Genomic DNA, 25,048 nt, shown 5'->3' with positions numbered 1-25,048 from the left:
TCCCCTGCGCCTGATCTGCAGCAGGTGCCGGTGGGGCCCGCCGTGAAGCCAAGGCGTCTGCGGGAGTTGCCGGCCCCAGGCCTTCTGTAGCTTAAACCGGGTCCTCGCGACCATCTGATCAGATCCCGTCTATCACCCCGCAGAGCCTGGATTTCGTGCGGTCCAGGGGGCCTTGTGGGCAGAAACCCAAGCCAGGACCAGTTATTTCCGATACCCAAAGACTTCCAGAAGGAGGCAGCTAGCTTCGGTTTGATATATTGATCGTGGCCTGACGCTGTGGGGCTTTAAATGGGCCTGGGTCCGGGTGCGGGCTGCAGCCCCTGGCCCGGTGAGCGCCGCGGGTCCCGCCCAGGTCCCGCGCAGGGAGCGCAGAGCGCCGACGGCGGCCGTCGCAATCGGGAGTGGTTTAGGACCCGGGGGCGGCTTCCCTGCGCGAGTGTGGAACGCAGAAGTTGAGTCTGCGGGGCCGCGGGCAGTGGCAGTCAGGCCTCCCCGCTCTGTGCCACCTGCGGCCCGGCTCTCCTCCGCGCCCCCACTCGCGCTGCGATGACGCGCTCACTGTTCAAGGGAAACTTTTGGGTAAGTCGTGGGGCCGACAGCGGATCGCGGGGCTCGGGACCCGGCCCGGGCGGGAGGCCAACGCGGCGGGCGTGGGGGGCGCCCCAGCTCCGGCGCCACTCGGTGACCGCGCGCCCGGGGGCTTGGCGGAGCTCGCGCGTGACGGGATCGGGGCCCCAGCCCCACTGCTCGAGGGGCAGACCTGGAGCGGACGCCGGGCTGCTGTTCCCTCTCTGTCCCCCGCTACCCACCGCGTGCCCGCGAGTCCCGGGGGCTTGGACTCCAGGGCCCACCCTCTGCCGCCCGCGCCCCCAGCAGCGCGTGCTCCTGAGGACGCAGAGAGCCGAGACACCTTAGAGTCAGGACATCAACCCCTCCTCTCACAGGCGAAGCAGAGACCCTTAGGGAGGCGAGACCCGTCCGGGGAGAGTCTCTGCCGGTCCCTGGAGCTGAGCCGTGAGAGGATCTGGGGGGATCTGGTGTGGGGGCTTGTGAGCTTTACCGGGTTGACAGCAGCAGCTGCCCCCCGGGATCGTCCTTTCCAGGAAACGTACAGCATAGAGGGCTTCCCTTTGCTGGAGCTTTCCCTGTTCGACAGCCTTGTTTCCCGAGCCCCCTCCCCAGGCCATTGCCCCAGCCATTCCATCCAGGCCCCATAGCGGGGCTGACGGTGTGGGAGACCCTATAAGCTGGAGGGGGTACCCCAGCCCGGTAGGGCCAGCCCAGCCTGGAGGGAGCAGGTCTGCCTGTCCCCCTCCTCTGTCTAGTCCTCTTCCCTCTGTCCTCTCACTCCCCAGGTGCCCCTCAAGGTCCATGCCCCCTCATTCAGAGGAGATGTCCTCATCCCTTTAAGACAGGAGCAGGAGGCCTCACACCTCAAAGTTGACCGCAGCTGCCAAGGGGCCCTGACTCCTTACTGGGGCTCCTGCTTGCCTCCCCCCACCCCCCACCCAGGTAGCTTCACAGCTGCCTAGATGGTCCCTCTACCCCACGTGGGCTGCAGGGTAGAGAAACCTGGCTGGGGACCTCAGGGACACAGTTGAGACTGTGCCTGTGAGTCCCTTCACTGGAGTTTGTGAGGTCCTTCTGGGGCACTACTCACCCTAGGGTGCAGGGTGGTGGCAGCCTCACAGAGGAACCAAGGGCACCACAGCTGGCTCTCACGGGAGGCCTGCGAGTTTTTCAGGTAGAATGGAGGACTGGGGGATCCCATGGCAGGCACTGTGGGAAAAAGGCTCTGTATAATACAAACTGGAGAATGAGATGTGGGCCCCAGAAATAAGGAAGTCAGCAGAGGAACTGGTTCGTGGAGACATAAGGAGAAGGAGGCAGACGTGATACTAACAGTATTTAGTTCAGGCACAGTGGCTCATGACTGTAATCCCAGCACTTTGGGAGGCCGAGGTAGGAGGATTGCTTGAGGCCAGGAGTTCGAGACCACCCTGGGCAACATAGCGAGACTCTGTCTGTCTCTACAAAAAAATCTTAAAAATTAGCTGGGCATGGTGGTGCATGCCTGTAGATATAGTTACTTGGGAGGCTGAGGCAAGAGGATTGCTTGAGGCCAGGAGTTTGAGGTTGCAGTGAGCTATGATCACATCACTGCACTCCAGCCTGGACGACAGAGTGATTTGTGTTTGTCTCAAAAACGAACAAACAAACAAACCCAACCAAACAACACAATCCTCAGTATTTAGCCACAGTTTTAGCACTGGCAAGGCTAAGGCCAGGTGGGCGCTAAGCCCCTCCCCACCAGCCTCCACCCCTCAGCCCCATGCCAGGGATGCTGGATACGGGGAGGTCTTAGCAGAGAGGGTGACAGGGTGAAGACAGGGTTCCAGGCCACAGAGTTTGCAGTATTTTAATATCTTCACAGCCAGTACAAACATGTCAGTGAGTACTCTCTAATGTCTGGTGGGTGACATGCAGGGTTTGAGGGGCTGGTGGAGATGGCCCCGCCCCTTGGGAAGATGTCCAGTTTTGAGAGCTTACCGAACAGCATGAAGCCTCTGAGGTGGGCTGCCCGGGCTTGAATCCAGTTCTGCCCCTTACTAGCTAGGTGACCCTGGGCAGCCTGCTTCTGCCCCCAAGCCTCAGTTTTTCCATACATAAAAATGGGGATAATAACAGTGTCTACTCCTTAGGACCGTTGGGAGGATTAAACTTGAGAGTTTAGTACAGTGCCTGACACACAGAGAGCACCTATAGTTGCCAGCTATTATTATCAGCAGCAGAGGTGACAAGTAAAAGAAGTGAGTGATGGTTATTCAAGGAGAAAGAATGAACAGATCGGAAGTCCACAAAGAAGCACTCTTAGTGCATGCCTCTATTGATGGAGGAGGAGAAAGGGGACAGGGAAATAGAGGAAGAGATGAAGGGATACAACCAGGAAAGAGCTATCACAGGCCCAAGAGAGGGACATTCCAAGGAAGGTGAGAGGACTGTGGTCAAACGTGTTTGTACATGTTCCTGAAAAAGTATGAGTCAATACACACTTCATAAATGAATGTATTTAAATGCTTCATGAAAATATTTATTTAAAGAAACCTTCGATGAATCTGCTTCAAAAGGGAATAATCAGTGTTTAAAACTGGGCTTGGAGCTGGCGTGTGCCTGTAGTCCCAGCTACTAAGGAGGCTGGGCAACATAGTGAGACCCTGTCTCTAAAAATCATTTTAAAATAAATGAATAAAACTAGGATTGGCCCCCAATGAATTTGCCTGCTATTGGTACATACCTGTGTGTTGTTTCTCTCCCACCCTTCCCTGTTTATACCTTCTTTGTGGCACTTTGGTTAAGCAGTGCTGTATAATTTCTCTTGGTTAACTTTGATTGTATCTTGTCAGAATAAGACAGTGACCACAGTTTCCAAAGATCCAGGGAAACAGCCAGGCCACAATGAGAAAAAATTCCAGTTTTTGGGATGATCAGACACCAGTGTCCTTCAAATACGGGCATGCACGGGTGACAGTGGGACCCGTGTTGGAAGGGTAGATGAAAGCAGTGTTCTCTCACCCCTGGGGATTTCCAGGCTTCTCACTTGGGTGTGAGGTCCAAATCGTCCCTGAACCTCCTGTAGATACTTATTTTTCCTGGGCCTTCCTGATTCCCACGGTTCTTGGTGTAGACCAGCTTCCTAGTTGCTGTTTCAGCAGCCCTGTTCCTGTAGTGGGCAGGGCTTCTCTCTGCCTGGGATTGACTAGGGCAAGTCTTGGGGCTGTCTGAACTGGCTCATTGCCCTGCTGTCAACACAAGGCTGTCACTCTCATCCAAACCTGTTACCAGATTGGAATCTTGTCATTCTGGAGCCTTAGCAGAGTTTGAACTGATGTTGCCTCTGGCTTTGCTCAATGGTTTTTCTCTATACAGTCATCTCTTGGTATCTGTAGGGGATTGGTTCTAGGACTCCCACGCAGGTACCAAAATTCATGGACATTCAAGTCCTTTCTTTTCTTTTTTCTTTTTCAATACAGAGATTGGGTCTTGCTATGTTGGCCAGGCTGGTTTCAAACTCCTGGCCTCAAGCTATCCTCTTGCCTTGGCCTCCCAAAGTGCTGGGATAAGAGGTGTAAGCTGGCCGGGCGTGGTGGCTCACACCTGTAATCCCAGCACTTTGGGAGGCCGAGATGGGTGGATCACGAGGTCAGGAGATCGAGACCATCTTGGCTAACACAGTGAAACCCCGTCTCTACTAAAAATACAAAAAAATTACCCGGGCGTGGTGGTGGGCACCTGTAGTCCCAGCTACTCAGGAGGCTGAGGCAGGAGAATGCTGTGAACTTGGGAGGCGGAGCTTGCAGTGAGCTGAGATCGTGCCATTGCACTCCAGCCTGGGCGACAGACCGAGACTCCGTCTCAAAAAAAGAGGTGTAAGCCACTATGCCTGGCCTCAAATTCTTTCTATAAAATGGTGTAGTATTTACATATAACCTACACACATCTTCCTGTATGCTTTAAGTATTCTCCAGATTGCTTATAATACCTAATATAATGTTAATGCTATGTAAATAGTTGTTTACACTGTATTTTTTATTTGTATTTTTTAATTGGTATATTTTTATTTTTTAATTTTTGGAATATTTTTCATCTGTGATTGGTTGAATCCATGGATGCAGATATGGAGAACTGACTGTACAGTGCTCTAGATAAATATAGGAGGCTGCTTTAAAAAAAAAATACAGAAAGAATACAGGTTAACACCACAGAGTCTCCCTGCTGACCCCATAGTGTATTTTGTACAATGTTTAGATTGTTGCTGTAATTTTTAAATACTCTCTCGGATTTTATGAAAAGAAAAACTTCAGACTAGTTAAATTTAGCAGAGTTTATCTGAGCAAAGAAACTATTCATGAATCAGGCAGCACCCTGAACCAGTAAAGGTTCAGAGAGCTCCACAAGGCAAAAGTGGGCAGGCAATACTTACAGAAAAAAGAGGTGATACAGAAATAGCCTGATTGGTTACACCTGGGTGGTTGCCTTATTTGGACTTGACTGGGCAGTCTGCAGCCTGGGATTGGCTGAAAGCTCCCCTGTTATGATTGGCAGAGACCCAGCTACTTGTTACAAGAATATACTCTTAGTTAGGTTACGGTTTGTTTACACACTAAGTTAGGTTGTGGCTTGCTATTTATGAAGGCAGCTTTAGGCCAAAATTTTTTTTTTTTTTTTTTTGAGACAGAGTCTCGCCCTGTTGCCCAGGCTGGAGTCCAGTGGTGCGATCTCGGGTCACTGCAAGCTCTGCCTCCTGGGTTCACACCATTCTCCTGCCTCAGCCTCCTGAGTAGCTGGCACTACAGGGGCCCGCCACCACGCCCGGCTAATTTTTTTGTATTTTTAGTAGAGACGGGGTTTCACCGTGTTAGCCAGGATGGTCTCGATCTCCTGACCTCGTGATCCGCCCGCCTCGGCCTCCCAAAGTGCTGGGATTACAGGAGTGAGCCACTGCGCCCAGCCTAGGTCGAATTTAATTTGACAATCTGGTCCCCAGAAACACACCAGGAGGGCTGTTTCCTTTTGTCTTGCCTAGTGGCAAAAGGGAAGATAGAGTCATGAACAATTACCTGCTCTCCCATACATTCTTCGTAGAGCAGCCGGAGGGAGCTAGCTTTAAAATAATTGTCAAAAACCTGTTTTTTTTTTTTTTTTTTTTGAGATGGAGTTTCACTTTTGTTGCCCAGGCTGGAGTGCAGTTGCGAGATCTCGGCTCACTGCAACCTCTGCCTCCCGGGTTCAAGCGATTCTTCTGCCTCAGCGTCCCAAGTAGCTGGGATTACAGGCATGCGCCACCACGCCTGGCTAATTTTTTGTATTTTTAGTAGAGACGGGGGTTTCACCAGGTTGGGCAGGCTGGTCTGGAACTCATGACCTCAGGTGATCCGCCCGCCTGGGCCTCCCAAAGTGCTGGGATTACAGGCGTGAGCCACCGCACCCGGCCTGTTCCACCCTTTTAAAGAACCTGTTCTGCTATGACTGGCTGGTGGTCTTGCATGAGGAGAATATCATCAAGGATGGGCTCTGGCTTCTTTAGAAGCCCTATACTCAAGAAGGGGTGCAGCACAAAGCCCACACACGTGGGGCTCACCTTCTGGTGAGAGACCTTGTGACCAACGGAGAAAACACAGCAACTTGTTGAAGAGAGGAACTTCTTCTCCATTCCCCACGTAATCTCAGGCAGTTCAACTCAGCAAATGTCTATGTGAAGTCTGAGTGGCCAGCCTTGTGGTAGCTGCTGTGGGCTCACAGAGAGACAGACACACAACATCTCACCTCTAAGAGATTATTAGCTACTCAAGAAGATGAGTCTCAACATGAAATTTTAAAACAATAGTTTTAATTTAATTTAATTATTTATTTTTGAGACAGGGTCTTGCTCTGTCACTCAGGCTAGAGTGCAGTGGTGCGATCACGGCTCACTGCAGCCTCAAACTCCTGGGCTCAAGCAATCCTCCCAAGTAGCTGGAACCACAGGCACATGCCACCACGCCTGGTTAATTTTTGTATTTTTTGTAGAAACGCTGTTTCACCATATTGCCTTGGCTGGTCTCAAACTCCTGAGCTCAAGCAATCCGCCTGCCTTGGCCTCCCAAAGTGCTGGGATTACAGGCATGAGCTACTGCACCTGGCCAATAGTTTTTAATATTAACATAAAATTAAGGTTATTAAAATATATATTATTAGTGATTTGGTACTTTCCCAACTTTTTTCCTCCATGCATAATTATAATCCTATAGTATCTGTACTATCTTGTATTCTACTGCTTTAATTAAAATATCGTAACTTTGGCTGGGCACAGTGGCTCATGCCTGTAATCCCAGCACTTTGGGAGGCCAAGGCAGGTGGATCACTTGAGATCAGGAGTTTGAGACCAGCCTGGCCAACATGGTGAAATCTCGTCTCTACTAAAGAAATACAAAAATTGGCCGGGAGTGGTGGCTTACGCCTGTAATCCCAGCACTTTCAGAGGCTGAGGCAGGTGCATCACAAGGTCCGGAGTTCGAGACCAGCCTGGCCGATATGGTGAAACTCCATCTCTACTAAAAATACAAAAATTAGCCGGGCGTGGTGGTGGGTGCCTGTAGTCCCAGCTACTTGGGAGGCTGAGGCAGGAGAATCACTTGAACCTGGGAGGCGGAGGTTGCAGTGAGCCGAGATTGCACCACTGCACTCCAGCTTGGACAACAGAGTGAGACTCCGTCTCAAAACAAACAAACAAACAAAAACAAAAATTAGCCAGGCAGGGAGGTGGGCACTTGTACTCAGCTACTTGGGAGGCTGAGACAGGAGAATCATTTGAACCCAGGAGGCGGAGTTTGCAGTGAGCCGAGAGTGTGCCACTGCACTCCAGCCTGGGCGACAGAGCCAGACTACATCTCAAAAAAAAAAAAAAAAAAAATTATAACTTATTTTATATATTGCTGTCTACTTTTCCTAACAATTATTTAGAAAAGTTTTGTGAGTGATACAACTATTCTGTCACTGTTTGGCATTTATGTAATTTCTAGAGTTTTCTTTTCTTTTCTTTTTTTTTTTTTTTTTTGAGACAGAGTTTCGTTCTTGTTGCCCACGCTGAAGTGCAGTGGCACGACCTCGGCTCACTGTAACCTCCGCCTCCTGGGTTCAAGCAATTCTCCTGCCTCAGCCTCCCAAGTAGCTGGAATTACAGGCATGCACCACCATGCCTGGCTAATTTTGTATTTTTAGTAGAGATGGGGTTTTTCCATGTTGGTCAGGCTGGTCTTGAACTCCCGACCTCAGGTGATCTGCCTGTTTCAGCCTCCCAAAGTGCTGGGATTACAGGCATAAGCCACCGCACCCGGCCCAGTGTTTTCTATAATAAAGAATGTGGTGCATGTCATTCATGTCAGGTATTTAAAATTTGGATTCTTTAAGTATCTATTTCTGGAAACTCAAGACAGAACTCATCATTGCCCAGCCATTTTACTATGTTTCTCTAATAAGTCACTCTTGCCCTTTCTGCAGTGATAATTTCATGCCTTTTCCACTCAAACCTCCACATCCCTCCCACATTCTCACTGTGTTTTGGTGATCTTACCTCTACTCCATTAAGAAACCAGACAGCAGGGCTGGGCGTGGTGGCTCACGCCTGTAATCCCAGCACTTTGGGAGGCCCAGGCGGGTGAATCACCTGAGGTCAGGAGTTGGAGACCAGGCTGGCCCACATGGTGAAACCCTGTCTTTACTAAAAAAAAAAAAAAATACAAAAATTAGCCAGGTGTTGTGGTGGGTGCCTGTAGTCCCAGCTACTCGGGAGGCTGAGGCAGGAGAATCGCTTGAACTTGGGAGGGGGCGGTTGCAGTGAGCCGAGGTCACTCCGCTGCACTCCAGCCTGGGCAACAGAATGAGACTCTGTTTTAAAAAAAAAAAAAAAAAAGAAAAAAGAAAAAGAAAGAAGAAAAAAAGAAAAGAAAAAAGAAACCAGAGCAGCTGGTGAAAGCTCACTTACCTTCTGTATAAATAGGATTCAGTTTGGCTGCAAGTAATAGAAAACCCCAAAACAACAGTGGCCTAGACAAGGAAGAGGTTTATTTCTCTCTCATCTACAAGCCCCTGATTGGTCATTCCAGGGCTGGCATGGCTGCCCTTGGGGTGAGGACCCACACTCCTGTCTGCTTACTCCAGTGGTGCCTGGTTCAATGCCTGGCACATGACAGATTCTCAGTAATACCTACTGAATGACTGAAAAAACCATTAACTAACAGGAGGACATTGAAAAACTTTTGATATGTAGAACCAGGATGATTTCCTAAAGAGTGGGCATATTCTCAGTGTTCCCAATAGTATGTGCGGATGCTAGTTTCACTCTGTCAGTCATAGCTATTGTCTTTTTTTCTGCTCATTTAATAAGCAAAACTTGGTGCCTTATTCAACTTTCATTTGCGTTTTTATCACCAGGGAGAGTGCACATTTGGTTATTTTCTTGTAATTTCTCTTTTACAAATGGCTTTGTTTTCTTCCTCATGCTTTGCTTGTAAATTTATATGCATATTTTAAAATATATATTTTTGTATATATACACGTGTGTGTGTGTGTGTGTAATTCACATGTTCTAACATCCAGTATAGGCATGACACAGTGAGAGGCAGTCCTCAGGCCCTCAAGCTTTTGCATTGGACATTCCCGGGTTTGATTCCCAGTTTGGCTCCTTTCAAGCAGAAGAATGTGTGTGCCCGTGTTCAAATTATTCAGCTTTCCTCAGCTTTGCCTCCTCATCTGTAAAATGATATATGTATATGGATTTTGAAAACACTTTATACACTCAAGTTTATTGATCTAATGTTTTGTGATTTCTTCTATTACACTTCGAGGTTTTCTGTGGTCCAAGTTTTACTCAATATGTGTCTTTTGATTGGACGCTGTGGCTCATGCCTATAATCCTAGTACTTTGGGAGGCCGAGGTGGGACAATTGCTTGAGTCCAGGGGTTCAAGACCAGCCTGGGCAACATATTGAGACCCTGTCTCTACAAAAAAAATTTTAAAATTAGCGAGGCATGGTGGCCAGTACCTGCAGTCCCAGATAATCAGGAGGCTGAGGCAGAAGGATCACTTGAGTCCATGCGGTTGAAGCTGCAGCGAGCTGTGATTACACCAGTGGACTGCAACCTGGATGACAGAGCAAGACGCTGTCTCACTAAAAATACTGTCTTTTGAGTATGAGGGCTTAAGTATTCTGACATTTGCAGAAGTCAGAGACCTGTGTGGACCTGCAAAATGAGGAGGAGGTGGATTCCTGCCCTCAGGGTCCTACATTCTTCTTAAGGAAGCAAACAAAGATGTAGGACACTAATGGGAAACAGACTGACCTACTCTCCTTCAGGCTAAAAAGAGTGGTTTACCTGCCGGGACGGTGGCTCCTGCCTGTAATCCCAGCACTTTGGGAGGCCAAGGCAGGTGGATCACGAGGTCAGGAGATTGAGACCTTCCTGGCTAACACGGTGAAACCCCATCTCTACTAAAAGTAGAAAAAAATTAGCCAGGTGTGGTGGTGTGTGCCTGTAGTCCCAGCTACTCAGGAGGAGAATTGCTTGAACCTGGGAGGCAGAGGTTGCAGTGAGCCGAGACTGCACCACTGCACTCCAGCCTGGGTGACAGAGCGAGACTCCGTCTCCAAAAAAAAAAAAGTGGTTTACCAGGGCAAGTTTCTTTTTCTTTTTCTTTTTCTTTTTAGTAGAGATGGGGTTTCACCATGTTGGCCAGGCTGGTCTTGAACTCCTGACCTCACATGATCCACCCACCTTGGCCTCCTAAAGTGCTGGGATTACAGGCATGAGCCACCACGCCTAGCATACCAGGGCTAGATTCTTGGACAAGTCTGGCTGGGTGAGTGCGATAGGGTACCAGTCCTTGAAGAGTGCTAAAATGGCACCAGGCAGGCAACAAGATGGGGAAATCTTTGTTTTCAGAATACCTCTCAGGGAGGGGATGGTGTGGCACAAGGCTGGAAGGCTGGAAGGAAGACTTGAATAAGCTGTTCAGGGTAGGGAGACTGAGACCCCATCCCTATCTGAAGCACATGCCTTCTAAAGGGCAGGAGCCTAACTAACTTCTGAGCTTAGTTTTGCTGAGTGAGGCATGCAAGCTGAACTGCCAGAGAAAGCAGTCTCCATGGTGTGTCCTCTTTACACTTGCCCTATAGTGCTTGGTCTCTGCTTCTATTTGAACGTTACTATTGAAAGAATAGCTGTTGGAAGTGATAGTTTCATAAGTGGCCACAAATATTTGAAAACCCTAGAAATATGGGCATCTAAGTCCCTTCACTACTTCAAACCTTGGTGGCCCCACCTCTTGGAATCTGCTCTGAGCCCTTATTATCAAATACAGATATTGTTTTCTCTGTCCCAGGAGATCCAGATCCTGCCCTACAAGGATTGAACTAGGGGTTCAAAAAGACCTAAGCTCTCAGGAATAAAAAGTATTGACTCAGGCCTTTGTCAGCACTTCTGCAGATGGCCAGATCTGGGCACTGTTGATTTGTCCTGTGGGCTGTCTGTCCCAAGCTCAGGTTTCCTCATCTACCTGTCCTATGTTAGGGCCTAACTATTTAATCAGCGTTCTTGTCTAGTTCCTGCCCATAAGAGTGGTTGACCTTTACTGTGACCAACCACAGCCCAGAGCCACTATCTTGGCTGGCAGGCCTCTCCCTGGCTGACACAGACTGGTATTGCTTTTCCCTGGGCAGCATGGGCAGGAAGTTTGTGGATAAGAGACCTTGATGCTCCTGCCAGGTCCTCCGAATCTCCATCTCATCTGCTTCCTTTGACTTAGAGCTATTGTTTCTCAGTGCGAAGCAGCCTCATTTTGGTCATGAACTTCATATATGATTTTTTTTTTTTTTTTTTTTTTGGTGAAATGGAGTCTCGCTCCGTTGACCAGGCTGGAGTGCAGTGGTGGGATCTTGGCTCAATGCAACCTCCGCCTCCCAGGTTCAAACGATTCTCCTGCCTCAGCCTCCTGAGTAGCTGGGATTACAGGCACGCACCACCATGCCTAGCTAATTTTTGTATTTTTAGTAGGGATGGGATTTCACCATGTTGGCCAGGTTGCTCTTGAACTCCTGACCTCAAGTGATCTGCCCACCTCGGCCTCCCAAAGTGCGGGGATTATAGGTGTGAGCTACCACACCCAGCCTTGTGTATGATTTTTTATTAATGTGCATCTATTGGTGCATTCCCTCTTATCTGCCAACCACTGACCATTTCATCTCTGCTGTTTTATACATGTCATTGTCAATTAGTAATGTAGTATTGATGTCAAGGATAGAGTACTATAGAGTACAAGGCACCTGCCTGTGAACACATGGCCCTTCCCTGCAGAAACTAAGCAGAAAAGCCCAAGGCCAAAGGGCTCAGCAAGTTATTATAGAAGCCTGTCTGCTCTCAGAGGGCAAAGAAACTAGTCCTCTGGGCGGAGCCTCACATGGGGAAGCTGGAAGCCTGGAAAGACCAGCACCCTCCCCTGCCATGTAAAGTTTGAGTGTACAAAGACTGCAGCCATTTAGAGGGAATTGTGATTGATTCTGAGAGAACAGAAAAAGGAGAGGGCAAGGCCACCAGCCAATGGCAGCCACAGCTCTCCTACCTTTATTAGGAGTCATTTGGGGTCTACACGCTATTGTACTCAGACTAAATGAGTGACTTGTCCAATACCACCCAGCTAACCACTCTGGACTTGAGCTTCCTCTTGTGCAGTGAGGATAATGATATCTGGCAAGCCCAATTTTAGGACTACAATGTGTTTCAAATGATAAAGTACGTCATAGTTGTGTTAAGGAGGTGGAATTGTGGGCAATGTGTTAGTATATCCACAGAATAGTATCTTTGCAGTTAAATTAATTTTTAAAAGTTTAGATAATGAATGAAAATGATGAGTGGAAATCACTTTCAAAAATTTAAGGAATTGCAGTGAAATACCATAGTGAAATAGAGTCCCTAATCACTAAAAATTGTGATTTAAAACAAGCACCAGGAAAGATATTTGAAATATAATAGTATTATAAAGATATTTAAATGACGATTTAAAACAAACACCACGAAAGACACTTGTAATATTAAGTTTAAAAGAAAGTTTCTAAAGAATTTGGAAAATAAGACCTCATTTTAATTTTATTTATTTATTTTTGAGACGGAGTTTCACTCTTGTTGCCCAGTCTGGAGTACAATGGTGCAATCTCAGCTCACTGCAACGTCTGCCTCCCCCGTTCAAGCAATTCTTCTGTCTCAGCCTCCCTAGTGGCTGGGATTACAGGCATTCGCCACCACGCCCGGGTAATTTTTTTTGTATTTTTATTAGAGACGGGGTTTCACCATGTTGGTCAGGCTGTCTCAAACTCCTGACCTCAGGTGATCCACCCGCCTTGGCCTCCCAAAGTGCTGGTATTGCAGGTGTGAGCCACCACGCCCAGCCTATACCTCATTTTTATTAAACAAAAAATGAAGACAGTCATATGTCACTAGGAAAATATATGAGGATTACATAGCAAATATCAACTATTGTTTTCTCTGGAATTTTAGACAATTTGAAAAATATTATTTTCTTTTTGTTTATCTATACTTAAAATTTTTCAACAATAAAATAAGTATAACTTTTAAAATAAAGAAATAAGACCAGGCGCGGTGGCTCACGCCTGTAATCCCAGCACTTTGGGAAGCTGAGGCAGGCGGATCACTTGAGGTCAGGAGTTCCAGACCAGCCTGGCCAACAAGGTGAAACAATGTGTTTACTAAAAATACAAAAGTTAGCTGGGCGTGGTAGCAGGCACCTGTAATCCTAGCTACTTGGTAGGCTGAGGCAGGAGAATCACTTGACCCTGGAAGGCAGAGGTTGCAGTGAGCTGAGATCGTGCCACTCCATCCAGCCTGGGTGACAGAGTGAGACTCTGTCTTAAATAAAAAGAAAGACCTGCCTGGCCATCACGTTGAAACCCTGTCTCCATTAAAAATATGAAAATTAGCTGGGCATGGTGGTGCGTGCCTGTAATCCCTGCTACTCAGGAGGCTGAGGCAGAAGAATCACTTGAACCTGGGAGGCGGAGGTTGCAGCGAGCCAAGATCGCACCATTGCACTCCAGCCTGGGCGACAGAGGGAGACCCTATCTCACAAAAAAAATAAATAAATAAATAAAGAATTAAGAGGATTTCCCCCTAAAGTATTAAAAGAAGAGCAAGTATACTTGTTCAGACCATAGAATACAAAAAATACCAAACCTGCAACTTGTACCCAAACCCAGATGGAAGTGGACCAGCCTCCCAGGCAGTGTCCAGGGTCCTGGGTCCTGGCCACCTGCCTGTGGCAAGGCCACAACCATTCCCTTGAGGACACAGAGGGTCCCACCCCGCTGGTGACAGGACCTGCCTAATGACAATTATCTTGCAGCGAGACCTCTCCTCAGCACCCCTGCCTTTAAGTAGAGAGAACCGCCTATGGATTCCATGAGCTATTTATTTTTCATTTTTATTGGTACCTTAAAAAACTAGGAATGTAGGGCCAGGTGCAATGGCTCATGCATGTAATCCCAGCATTTTGGGAGGCCAAGGCGGGTGGATCATGAGGTCAGGAGTTTGAGACCAGCCTGGCCAACACGGTGAAACCCCGTCTCTACTACAAATACAAAAAAAAAATAGCTGGGTGTGGTGGCGCACCCCTGTAGTCCCAGCTACTCAGGAGCCTGAGGCAGGAGAGTTGCTTGAACCCGGGAGGAGGAGGTTGCGCTGAGCCGAGATCGTGCTACTACACTCCAGCCTGGGCGACAGAGTGATACTCTGTCTCAAAAAAACAAAAAACAAAAAAACTAGGAATATAACACATGCTTATTGTAAAATATCAAAACAATACAGATGTATATGGAGTAAAAAACCATAAAAATCCCTCCCTTAGCCTTCAAATCCCAACCTCCAGGGGTAAATTACTCATAGAGGATCTTTTCAGAGTCTTTTCCAGGAGTCTCCCATCCTATACAGGTAGGCAAGTGTAATTGTCTACATGAGATGTTGAAGAAGTGTACTTATTATCATGCTAAGGAATGGCAGGTTAGCAAGCCATCTCTTCCTCTGACCCAGAGTTTTGTATTTTTTGAAAAACATAAAAGTAGAAATTTTACCTGGTTTTTAAGATTATGGGTGATTTTTTTTTTTTTTTTTTTTGAGACAGAGTCTCATTCTGTCACCCAGGCTGGAGTGCAGTGGTGCTATCTCCGCTCACTGCAAGCTCCGCCTCCCAGGTTCACGCCATTCTCCTGCCTCAGCCTCCCGAGTAGCTGGGACTACAGGCGCCCGCCACCACGCCCGGCTAATTTTTTGTATTTTTTAGTAGAGACGGGGTTTTACCGTGTTAGCCAGGATGGTCTCAATCTCCTGACCTCATGATCCGCCCGCCTCGGCCTCCCAAAGTGCTGGGATTACAGGCGTGAGCCACCACGCCCGGCCTATGGGTGATTTTTGATTTTTCTTTTTTGCTAATGTGTTCATTGTAGAACAATGAGATATTCTGTAAATTAAGAAAAAATAGTTTTGGGCAGGCACAGTGGGGCACGCCTGTAATCCCAGTGCTTTGGGAGATGGAGGTGGGTGGATCACCGGAGGTCAGGAGTTTGAGACCAGCCTGGCCAACGTGGTGAAATCCCATCTCTACTAAAAATACAAAACAATTAGACAGGCATGGTGGCACTCGCCTGTAATCCTAGCTACTCTGGAGGCTGAGGCAGAAGAATCGCTTGAACTTGGGAGGTGGAGGTGGCAGTGAGCTGAGACTGCGCCATTGTACTCCAGCCTGGGTGACAAGAGCGAAACTCTACCTCAAAAAAAAAAAAAAAAAAGAAAAAGAAAAGAAAAAATAGTTTTAAATGTCTCCCAAGAAAGGTGGTGGTTAAGTCGTGTGCACCTTCATGTGACCAAGCAATCTTTTCTCTGAGGGAGGCCCCTGTGGAGGGAGGGAGGGGTCTCTGCTGAGTGGGACGCAGGCAGAGCCAGGGCTAGGCTGAGGCAGTTGCCTTGCACATAAAATTTAAGGGAGTGCCAAAAAAACCCTCAGTAGTTTTTTTCCTTTGAGATGGAGTCTTGTTCTGTCACCCAGGCTGGAGTGCAATGCCCTGATCTCTGCTCACTGCAACCTCCGCCTCCCCGGTTCAAGCAGTTCTCCTGCCTCAGCCTCCCAAGTAGCTGGGATTACAGGTACCCACCACTGCACCCAGCTAATTTTTTTGTATTTTTAGTAGAGATGGAGTTTCACCATGTTGGCCAGGCTGGTCTTGAACTCCTGACCTCAAGTGATCTGCCCACCTCGGCCTCCCAAAGTGCTGGGATTACAGGTATGAGCCACCGCATCTGGCCAAGATAAATTATTCTTTAACGTAATATTTAAAAAAATCAAAGTTAATGAGAAAACCCCTTCCAGGAACAAAATATCAAAACTTTATTTCTTTGGAGACAGGGTCTCACTCTTCTGCCCAGGCTGGAGTGCAGTGGTACAACCATACCTCACTGCAGCTTTGAACTTTTTGGCTCAAGTGAGCCTCCTGCCTCAGCCCCCGGAGTAGCTGGGACCACAGGTGTGCACCACCATGCTCGGCTATTTTAAAAATTTCTTGTAGAGACAGAGTCTTGCTGTGTTGCCCAGACTAGTCTCAAACTCCTGGCTGCAAGTGATCCTCCCATGTTGGCCTCCCAAAGCACTGGGATTACAGGCATGAGCAACCACGCCTGGCCCCTCAAAATTGTAAAGACAGACAGAATTGAACCCTGTACATGCACGACCATGCCTCATCCTAGTAGGGGCCCTGGAGGAGGGTGACGTTTTGGACCAATGAGTACTTTAAGGAAGCACAGGGCACAACAGAGGGAAGCATGGATTTGGGGTGGGCAGGGAAAGCCTGGAGAGGGGAGTTGGAGAACATAAGTGATGATCCATTTTGCAAAGGGAATTCCTACAGACTCCCAGACCAGCTAAGGGATCTACGTTGCCGAGGGACCACCTGGACATAAGAAGTGGAGCCGGCACAGATTCCCCCTCATCCCAGCACCTGCAGGGCTGTGGAGCTGTGGGGAGCCCATCTCTGCTGTAGAGAGAGAAGGGAGAGGGCAAGTTTGTGCTTGGGGCTCCTATAGAAGCTGTCCTAGTGAGAAAATGCACCTGCAGTTCAGTTAGGTACTTACTAAACAAGAAAGATACAGTCTAAAAATACTCGGTTTTCCCGTGGAGTAGAAGCTTGTTTGCCTGCTTTCTCTACCTTTATTTTCCTAATCCTCTTTTAAAAGTGATTTTTTCCAGTACACAAATGAGAGTCTAAAAGTAAATTGTAAAAATATGGAGAACTTTTATACTTTACTACTAATAAAAAAGTCCAAATTATACAGTTTTGCTTATTAAATTTAGCAAGTTTTAAAAACTATATCAAGTGTCAGTATCTTTCACTGGGGGAAGGTGCAGGAAATGAGCATTTAGTCATTGCGGGTAAGCTGTTAGAGTTATTTTGGAGAGGATTTGGCTGTGTGCATTATTAGCCTTAACAATCACAAATGTTGGCACTGGCTGGGCACAGTGGCTCATGCCTGTGATCCTAGCACTTTGGGAGGCCGAGGCAGGCAGCTCGCTTGAGCCTAGGAGTTTGAGACCAACCTGGGCAACATCATGAAACCTCAACCAAAAAAATACAAAATATTAGCTGGGCATGGTGGCATGTGCCTGCAGTCCCAGCTACTTGGGCGGCAGAGGTGGGAGGATCACTTGAGCCCAAGAAGGTCAGGGTTGCAGTGAGCTGTGATGACATCACTGCACTCCAGCCTGGGTAGCAGTGTGAGACTACACAAAGTAACAAATTAACTATTAATAATTCCAGGGATTAGGATTTGGACATCTTTGGGAGAGGGTGTCACTATCTGCCTACCACATTAGGTGATTGGAGGGAGAGGCACTGGATGTGTATGAGGGATAGAGGGACCATAGAGGACTTCTCTATGGAGATGACATTTGAATTGAGATGTGGTAAGGTCAAGCTAGCCTTCTGGATGGCTGGGGAAAGGGGAGAGATAACAGTGAGGCTGGAAAGGATCAGTTAGAGGAACAGAAAGACCAGTGCGACTTCAGTAGGAAGCAGGAACTGGCCAAATTGCTGAAAATCAGTTGACAAGAGCCAATTTGCTGAAACGATCAAGTCACTAAAAACTAGTTTCTGTTAATTACCTACAAAGCTAAAATATGCTGTTGCCTCATTTTCAACAATTTTTAAAAATTAGTAGGTTTTTGGGAGGCTGAGGCGGGTGGATAATGAGGTCAGGAGTTTGAGACCAGCTTGACCAACGGTGAAGCCTTGTCTCTACTAAAAATACAAAAATTAGCCGGGCGTGGTGGCACGTGCCTGTAATCCTAGCTACTCATGAGGCTGAGGCAGGAGAATCATTTGAACCCAGGAGGCAGAGGTTGCAGTGAGCCAAGATCGTGCCACTGCACTCCAACCTGGGAGACACAGCAAGACTCTGTCTCAAAAAAAAAAAAAATTAGTAGGTTTTATTATTTAGAGAGGTTTTAGGTTTACAGAAAACTTGAACTCAAGCCCAGATTTCCCATCCGTTCTCCCTATTTTTCCTATTATTAACATCTTGCATTAATGTGGTATATTTGTTACAATTATGCACCAGTATGTATACATTATTATTCACTGAAGCTCATGGTTTATATTAGGTGTAGCTCTTTGTGTCCCATGGGTTTTGACAAATGAATAATGTCATATATCCACCATTATTGTATCATACAGAGTAGTTTCTCTGCCCTAAAATTCCCCTGTGCTCCACTTTTTCATCCATCACTCTTCCCTTAAACCCCTGGCAACCAATGATCTTTTTACAATCTCTATAGTTTTGCCTTTTCTAGAATGTCATATGTAGACATGGGCCACATAATGACGTTTTGGTCAACAAGAGACTGCATATATGATGGTGGTCCCATAAAATAATAATGGAGTTGCTTTATACAGATATACCATTTAAAAACATCCTCTGTACAAGTATTTTTACTATACCATTTCTGTTTGATATGTTTAGATACATAATACTCACCAGTGTGAGTATTGCCTACAATATTCAACACAGTGACATGCCGTACAGATTTGCAGCCTAGGAGCAATAGGCCATACCATATAGCCTCACTGTGTAGTAGGCTACACCATCTAGGTTTGTGTAACTACACTCTGTGATGTTCAAATAATGACAAAATCACCTAATGATGCATTTCTTACAACGTATCCCCATCGTTGAGTGACATATGACTGTAGTTGGAGTCATACAGTGTGTAGCCTTTTCGGACTGGCTTCTTTTACTTAGCGCTATGCATTTAAGATTCCCTCATGTCTTCTTGTGGCTTGATAGCTCATTTCTTCTTATCATTGATTAACGTTCCATTGTATGGATGTAGCAGTTTATCCACTCACATATTGAAGGATCTTGGTTGCTTCCAATTTTTGGCAATTATGACTAGAGCTTCTATAAACATTTGTGTGCAAGTTTGTGTGGGTATAAGTTTTCAACTCAATTTAGTTGAGGTTTAGTTTCAATGAATCAGACTTAATGGTCTGGCTGAATTGAATGTCATTTTCACATGTGTTTCACATCAAGATGTTTGCATACTTTGCTGTGCTCAAAACTCATGCAAGATGTTCATTAGATCAAGCTGGGTAAAAAATCAGCAAGTTAGAGAAGGAGAAAAGGCATTGGACTTCGATGAACATGTACTGAACATGTACTGAAAGAAACACTTCCTGTAAGTCGCTTCTAAAATCCTAACATTTAAGACTTGCTTAATTCTGAAATTTGAATATATAAAACATCCTCATTCCCATAAGTTATGGACCTGAAGTAAACTGAACTTGGGCTGGCCTCAGTGAAATGGCAGTAGTGAAGTTAGAAATAAGCTTAATCTAAAACTTAATTTAAATGAAAACTTTGGAAAAAAACCTCAAGGACAACACAAAATGTCAGTTTTATAAATAGCAAGTAGAAACAAGAGTCACATATTTCAAGGATTGGAGAAGGCTGACCCACTGAGACATGGAAGGTGAAAAGTTCTTGGAATAAACAATGGACACTGGTGTTACTTATCGGAGGCAAAGTTAATCAGTCTGATGTGTAAACTTGGAGATTACTTTTTTGTATTTATGTATTTTTGTTCATATGAAGAGTCTAAAGATTTTGGTCAACTTGCAATCTATGCTTGTTTGTTTTTTCATTTGTAAAAAGATGGAAATTAATGACATGATTGATCTCCAAGATGTACTCTACCTCTGATATCCTAGCACTCTAAAACTAGAGCACTGTAGGAAAGTAAATAGACTCTTTGATTACTTAGAACATTTAGGAGATGGGATAATCTTAGTAATTGTACCTTCTGATTCATCGATAATGAACACTGATTCATTTCTGGTTCAAAAAGTATTAGAAACTGTAAATCTACTTTTGTCTGGGAAAATCCAAGTGCAAAGAACAGAAGGGAATTTGTTTTGGAGGATTTTTCCAATTATGCTTTGGGATTTGAAGATGGATAAGATGGGAGAAACTGAATGGGAATGAACGCACTGAGGTCAGGTTTTACCTTAGAAAAAGTTTTTTTTTTTAAATTAACATTAAACATTTTCTATTAACTTGCAATTTCTTGGGATAAAGAGGTAAGCCAAGGTTCCCCAGTTAGCAGCTGTGAAATGCATCCCAGCCTTTACAGGGCTGTGGTTAGGTCTTCAAAGTTATATGGTGTCATAAGCCTTCAATATTTGTTGCACTTTGCTTATCTGGCTCGACTAGAGGCTAGCTGATAGAGATCAAAGACCTTCAAAATTGTATTGTGGTAGGGATGTGACATAGTAGTCAGAAGCTGTTTGGAATTTCTATGGGTTGGGCCTAAACGTTGTACTTGGAGTGAAAAGGAACACAAGTCAGCTGGTGAAGCAATGTTGGACATTCCCCTGGGTTTGACCTAGTTCAAGTTCCTAGCTCCTAGTTCTATATTTGCTTTTGACAGTAGTGGCAGCACATTTGTTGTTTGATCTGGCTTGCTTTCTAGAGCTGCTGAGGTTTGGTGTCTCACTCTGTTCCTCTGGTCCCATATTTGCGGACCTAGTTCCAGTTTTGGGTATAGCCACTTCCTGGCAGTTGCCTGCCTCCCCGCTCCTGTCTTGGGCATGCCCAGGGGTTCTCAGGGAATGCCATGGATCAGGAGGAGACCCGTGGGGTCTGCATTTCACACATCTTGGACGCATCACTGATTTGCCCGGTAATATGATGCATCACTAATTTTACCCTGTGAGATATGTGGTTGTTCACCTCTCAGGGATATCCAACAGAACTTCAACTTGTTTTTTATTAACTGGAAAAGTCTGAACATTAACTTCAGTAATACACTCAGAGGTGGTTGAATGTTTATGAATTAAAACACCTACTTCAATTCTCAGGTTTTCTCTTTCAATGGAATTGTGAATTGAATTTCTCATGTCCCTGGGGGTTTGGGGTTTTTCTGGGATTTGGATCATGTTGATGTTTAGATGGGTAATGTCAAACATTAACCAACTTTCTGAACATTGAAATCTACTGACTCTTATGCCTTCTATGTTAAGTTTCCAGGGATAATGGTCTTTCAAAAAGCCATGACCTTAACATACATGATAGAAAATAATCTGTGTTGTTTTCAGTTTTATGTTCAATTTTTTTTTTTTTTTCTTGAGACAGAGTCTTGCTCTGTCGCTGGGGTGGAGTGCAGTGGCGTGATCTTGGCTCACTGCAACCTCCACTTCCCGGGCTCAAGCGATTCTCCCACCTCAGCCTCAAGTGTAGCTGGGATTACAGGTGCCCACCATGCACCCAGCTAATTTTTGTATTTTTAGTAGGAACAGGGTTTCACCACGTTGCCCAGGCTGGTCTTGAACTCCTGTCCTCAAGTGATCCTCCTGCCTTGGCCTCCCAAAGTGCTAGGATTACAGGTGTGAGCCACTGCACCCGGCCTTATGTTCAATTTTTGTTATGAGAATCCAAACAGGCCAGGTGCGGTGGCTCACGCCTGTAATCCCAGCTTTTTGGGATGAGGCAGGTGGATCACCTGAGGTCAGGAGTACGAGACCAGCCTGTCCAACATAGTGAAGACCTGTCTCTACTAAAAATACAAAAAATTAGCTGGGTGTGGTGGTGGGTACCTGTAGTCCCAGCTACTTGAGAGGTTGAGGCAGGAGAATGGCTTGAACCTAGGAGGTGGAGGTTGCAGTGAGCCAAGATTGCACCACCGCACTCCAGCCTGAGTGACACAGTGAGACTCCATCTCAAAAAAAAAAAAAAAAAAAAGAATCCACACAGTTCAGAGATAGAGATTGTCACTACTACATGTATGGTGTGTCCCTTTCTTTTCTTTGCAGTTACATATAGTGGACCTGTACATTAACAAGTATGAGCTCATTTATAATGGGCTCATATATATAACTTTCATTTTCCTCCTGATATATTGTATCTTGTTATATTAATGTGTACAATTCTGCTTTATTCTAATATCTGTTCAGTTTTCCATCATGTGATTGTACATAATTTATTTAAATAATCTTTATTGCTGAATATTTAGGTTGCTTCCAATTCTTTGTTATTATCATTTTTCTTTTATTTTGTTTTTTGAGAAAGGGTCTCATTCCACTGCCTAGGCTGGAGTGCGGTTGTGCAATCACAGCTCACCTCAGCCTCGACCTCTCACCTTAGCATCCCAGGTAGCTGGGACCACAGGTGCATGCCGCCATGCCTGGCTAATTTTTAAAATTTTTTGTAGAGATGGGGTTTTGCCATGTTTCTTAGGCTTGTTGCGAACTCCTGGGCTCAAGGGAGCCGCCCACCTTGGCCTCCCATGGTGTTGGGTTTATGATTGTGAACCACTGCACTTGGCCAATTTTTTGTCATTATGATGCTGCACTGAACATCCTTGTGTACAAATCTTTTCATGTTTGTGTAGTTATTTCTGTAGGATAAACTCCTCATCATCAAAGGCTATACATATTTAAAATTTTAATGGATATTGCTAATTTCCTCCTCAAAAGGTTATGCCAATGTGCAGTTCTGCCAGTAGAATTTGACAGTATTTCCCTATAGTTCCTTGCCAATGTTAGAAATTTTCAACCTTTCCTAATTTGATGGATGAAAAATTATATCTCGTTTGTTTGCCTTTATTTGATTATTAATATTGATTCTCTTATTTAAAAATTGCTTACTGACCGTTTTTCTTTTTAGAGTGTTGCCTGTTTATATCTCTTACCCACTTGAGAAAATTGGTTGTTCTTTTTTTTTTGTTTTGTTTTTTGAGACGGAGTTTTGCTCTGTCACCAGGCTGGAGTGCCGTGGCGTGATCTCAGCTCACTGCAACCTCCGTCTCCCAGGTTCAAGTGATTCTCGTGCCTCAGCCTCCCAAGTAACTGGGATTACAGGCATGTGCCACCACACCCAGCTAATTTTTGTATTTTTAGCAGAGACAGGGTTTTGCCATGTTGGCCAGGATGGTCTCAATCTCCTGACCTCATGATCCGCCTGCTTCGGCCTCCCAAAGTGCTAGGATTACAGGCGTGAGTCACCTCACCCGGCCGGTTGTTCATTTTTATGGGATTGATTTTTAGGGCTCATTATGCACATTAATCTTTGATTAAATATTATTGCTCTTTTTTCCTCCTTATTTGTCATGTCTTTTTACATTGTTTGAATATCTTTGTTTTTTTAAACTTTTATTTTAAGTTCAGGGATACAAGTGCAGATTTGTTACATGGGTAACACACTTGTGTCGTGGGGGTTTGTTGTACAGATTATTTCATCACCCAAGTATTAAGTCTAGTCATTAGTCATTTTTTCTGATCATCTCCCTCCTTCCACTCTCCACTCTCCAAAAGGCCCCAGTGTGTGTTGCTCCCCTCTATGTGTCCATGTGTTCTCATCATTTCGCTCCCACTTGTAAATGAGAACGTGTGGTATTTGGTTTTCTGTTCTTGTATTAGTTGGCTATTATGCTGAATTTCGATGTTTTTAATTAAAGAAATTTAGATTTACTCTTGTAAATATAGTAGAAAGAATTCCTATGTGCTCTTCACTTGGATTTCTCAAAAGTTCTGTCCCTCTCTCTCTCCACACACACACACACACATACACACACGCTTTTTTTCTGAACCATTTGAAAGTAAAGAAGTAGGCATGATTTCCCTTTATCCACAAACATTTCAATGTGTATTTTCTAAATATAAGGATATTTTCTTATTATACAATCAATCACAATACAATGACAAATCAGGAAATAACATCAATATAATGCTATTAGCTAGTATATAGACCCTACTCAAATTTCCCCAGTTGTTGCAATAATGTCCTTTCTAGCAAAAGAAGAAAACATTTCCCATTCAGGATTCCACATGGCATTTAGCTGCCACGTCTCTTCTGTCTGTTTTAACCTGGAATAGTTCCTCAGTCTCTCTGTGTCTTTATGAATTTAGCATTTTTGAAGAGTATGGGAGAGTTATTTTGTAGGATGTGCCCTGATTTGAGTTTTCCCATTTCCTGATGATTAGATTCAGGCCATGTGTTTTGGGAGGAACAAGGCAGGAGTGATGCTGTGTCCATCTCAGTAACAGAAGGCACGTGATGCTTATTTGCCCTATTACTTGGTGGTATTAACTTTGATCCTTTGGTCAAGGTGGTTGTGTTAGCTTTCTGTTGGTGCTGTAACAAATTACCACAGACTTATGCTTAAAACAAGATGATTTATTACTTATGGTTCTGGAGGTCATAAGTCCAAAGTGAGTTTCACTTGGCTAGAATTGAATTGTCAGCAAGGCTGGCTCCTTCTGGAGGTTGTAGGGCAGAATCTCTTTTCTTGACTTTTCCAGATTCTAGAGATTGCCTGTACTCACTGCCTTGTGGCCCTTCCTCCATCTTCAAGCCAGCTGTGTAGCATCTTAAAATCTCTTTCTCTGGCCTCTGTATTTGTCATTGACATCTCCTATCCTGACTCTATGACCTTCCTGGCTCTTTCTTAGGACCCTTGTAAATAGGTTGGATCCACTTGAATCATCCAGGGAAATTTTCCCACCCCAAGACATTAATGACATCTGCAATGTCCTTTTTGCTATGTGTGGAAGCATATTCACAGGTCCTAGGGACCAGGATGTGGACATCTTTAGGGGCTCTTATTTAGCCTAGCATAGTGTTATTTTCCAGGTTTCTCAATTGTGAAATTACTGATTCCCCCTTTATAATTAATAAGTATCTTCAGGGGAAATATTTTGAAACCATGTAAATATCCAGTTTCTTCTCAAATGAATACTAAATCCATTAGTCTTAACATCCATGGAAAATTCTTGCCTTAATCAATTATTGCTAAGACAGTTGCCAAGTGGTGATTAAAATTTTTTCCCAACTTTATTGAAGAACACTTACTCATGTTTTAAGTATATAATTTGATAGGTCTTTTTTTTTTTGAGATGGAATTTTGCTC

The 25,048-nt window shown here is 45.3% G+C and overlaps 1 protein-coding gene across 1 annotated transcript in view; it reads left to right on the top strand.

Moving 5' to 3' along the window:
* Nucleotides 1–372: 372 nt before the first annotated feature.
* PSTPIP2 (proline-serine-threonine phosphatase interacting protein 2) overlaps nucleotides 373–25,048 on the top strand; it is a 93,308-nt gene continuing 68,632 nt past the window's right edge. The window contains exon 1 of the mRNA XM_019013830.4: nucleotides 373–579. Within this exon, the coding sequence (XP_018869375.1) occupies nucleotides 547–579 (33 nt within the window). The 5' untranslated portion in view covers nucleotides 373–546. The remainder of the gene's footprint in view (nucleotides 580–25,048) is intronic.

This window comes from Gorilla gorilla, chromosome 17 (genome assembly GCF_029281585.2).
Source record: "Gorilla gorilla gorilla isolate KB3781 chromosome 17, NHGRI_mGorGor1-v2.1_pri, whole genome shotgun sequence".
Classification (NCBI taxonomy): Eukaryota; Metazoa; Chordata; class Mammalia; order Primates; family Hominidae; genus Gorilla; species Gorilla gorilla.
Note: the sequence above shows the minus strand (reverse complement) of the source record. Positions and strands in the feature narration are given on the sequence as shown.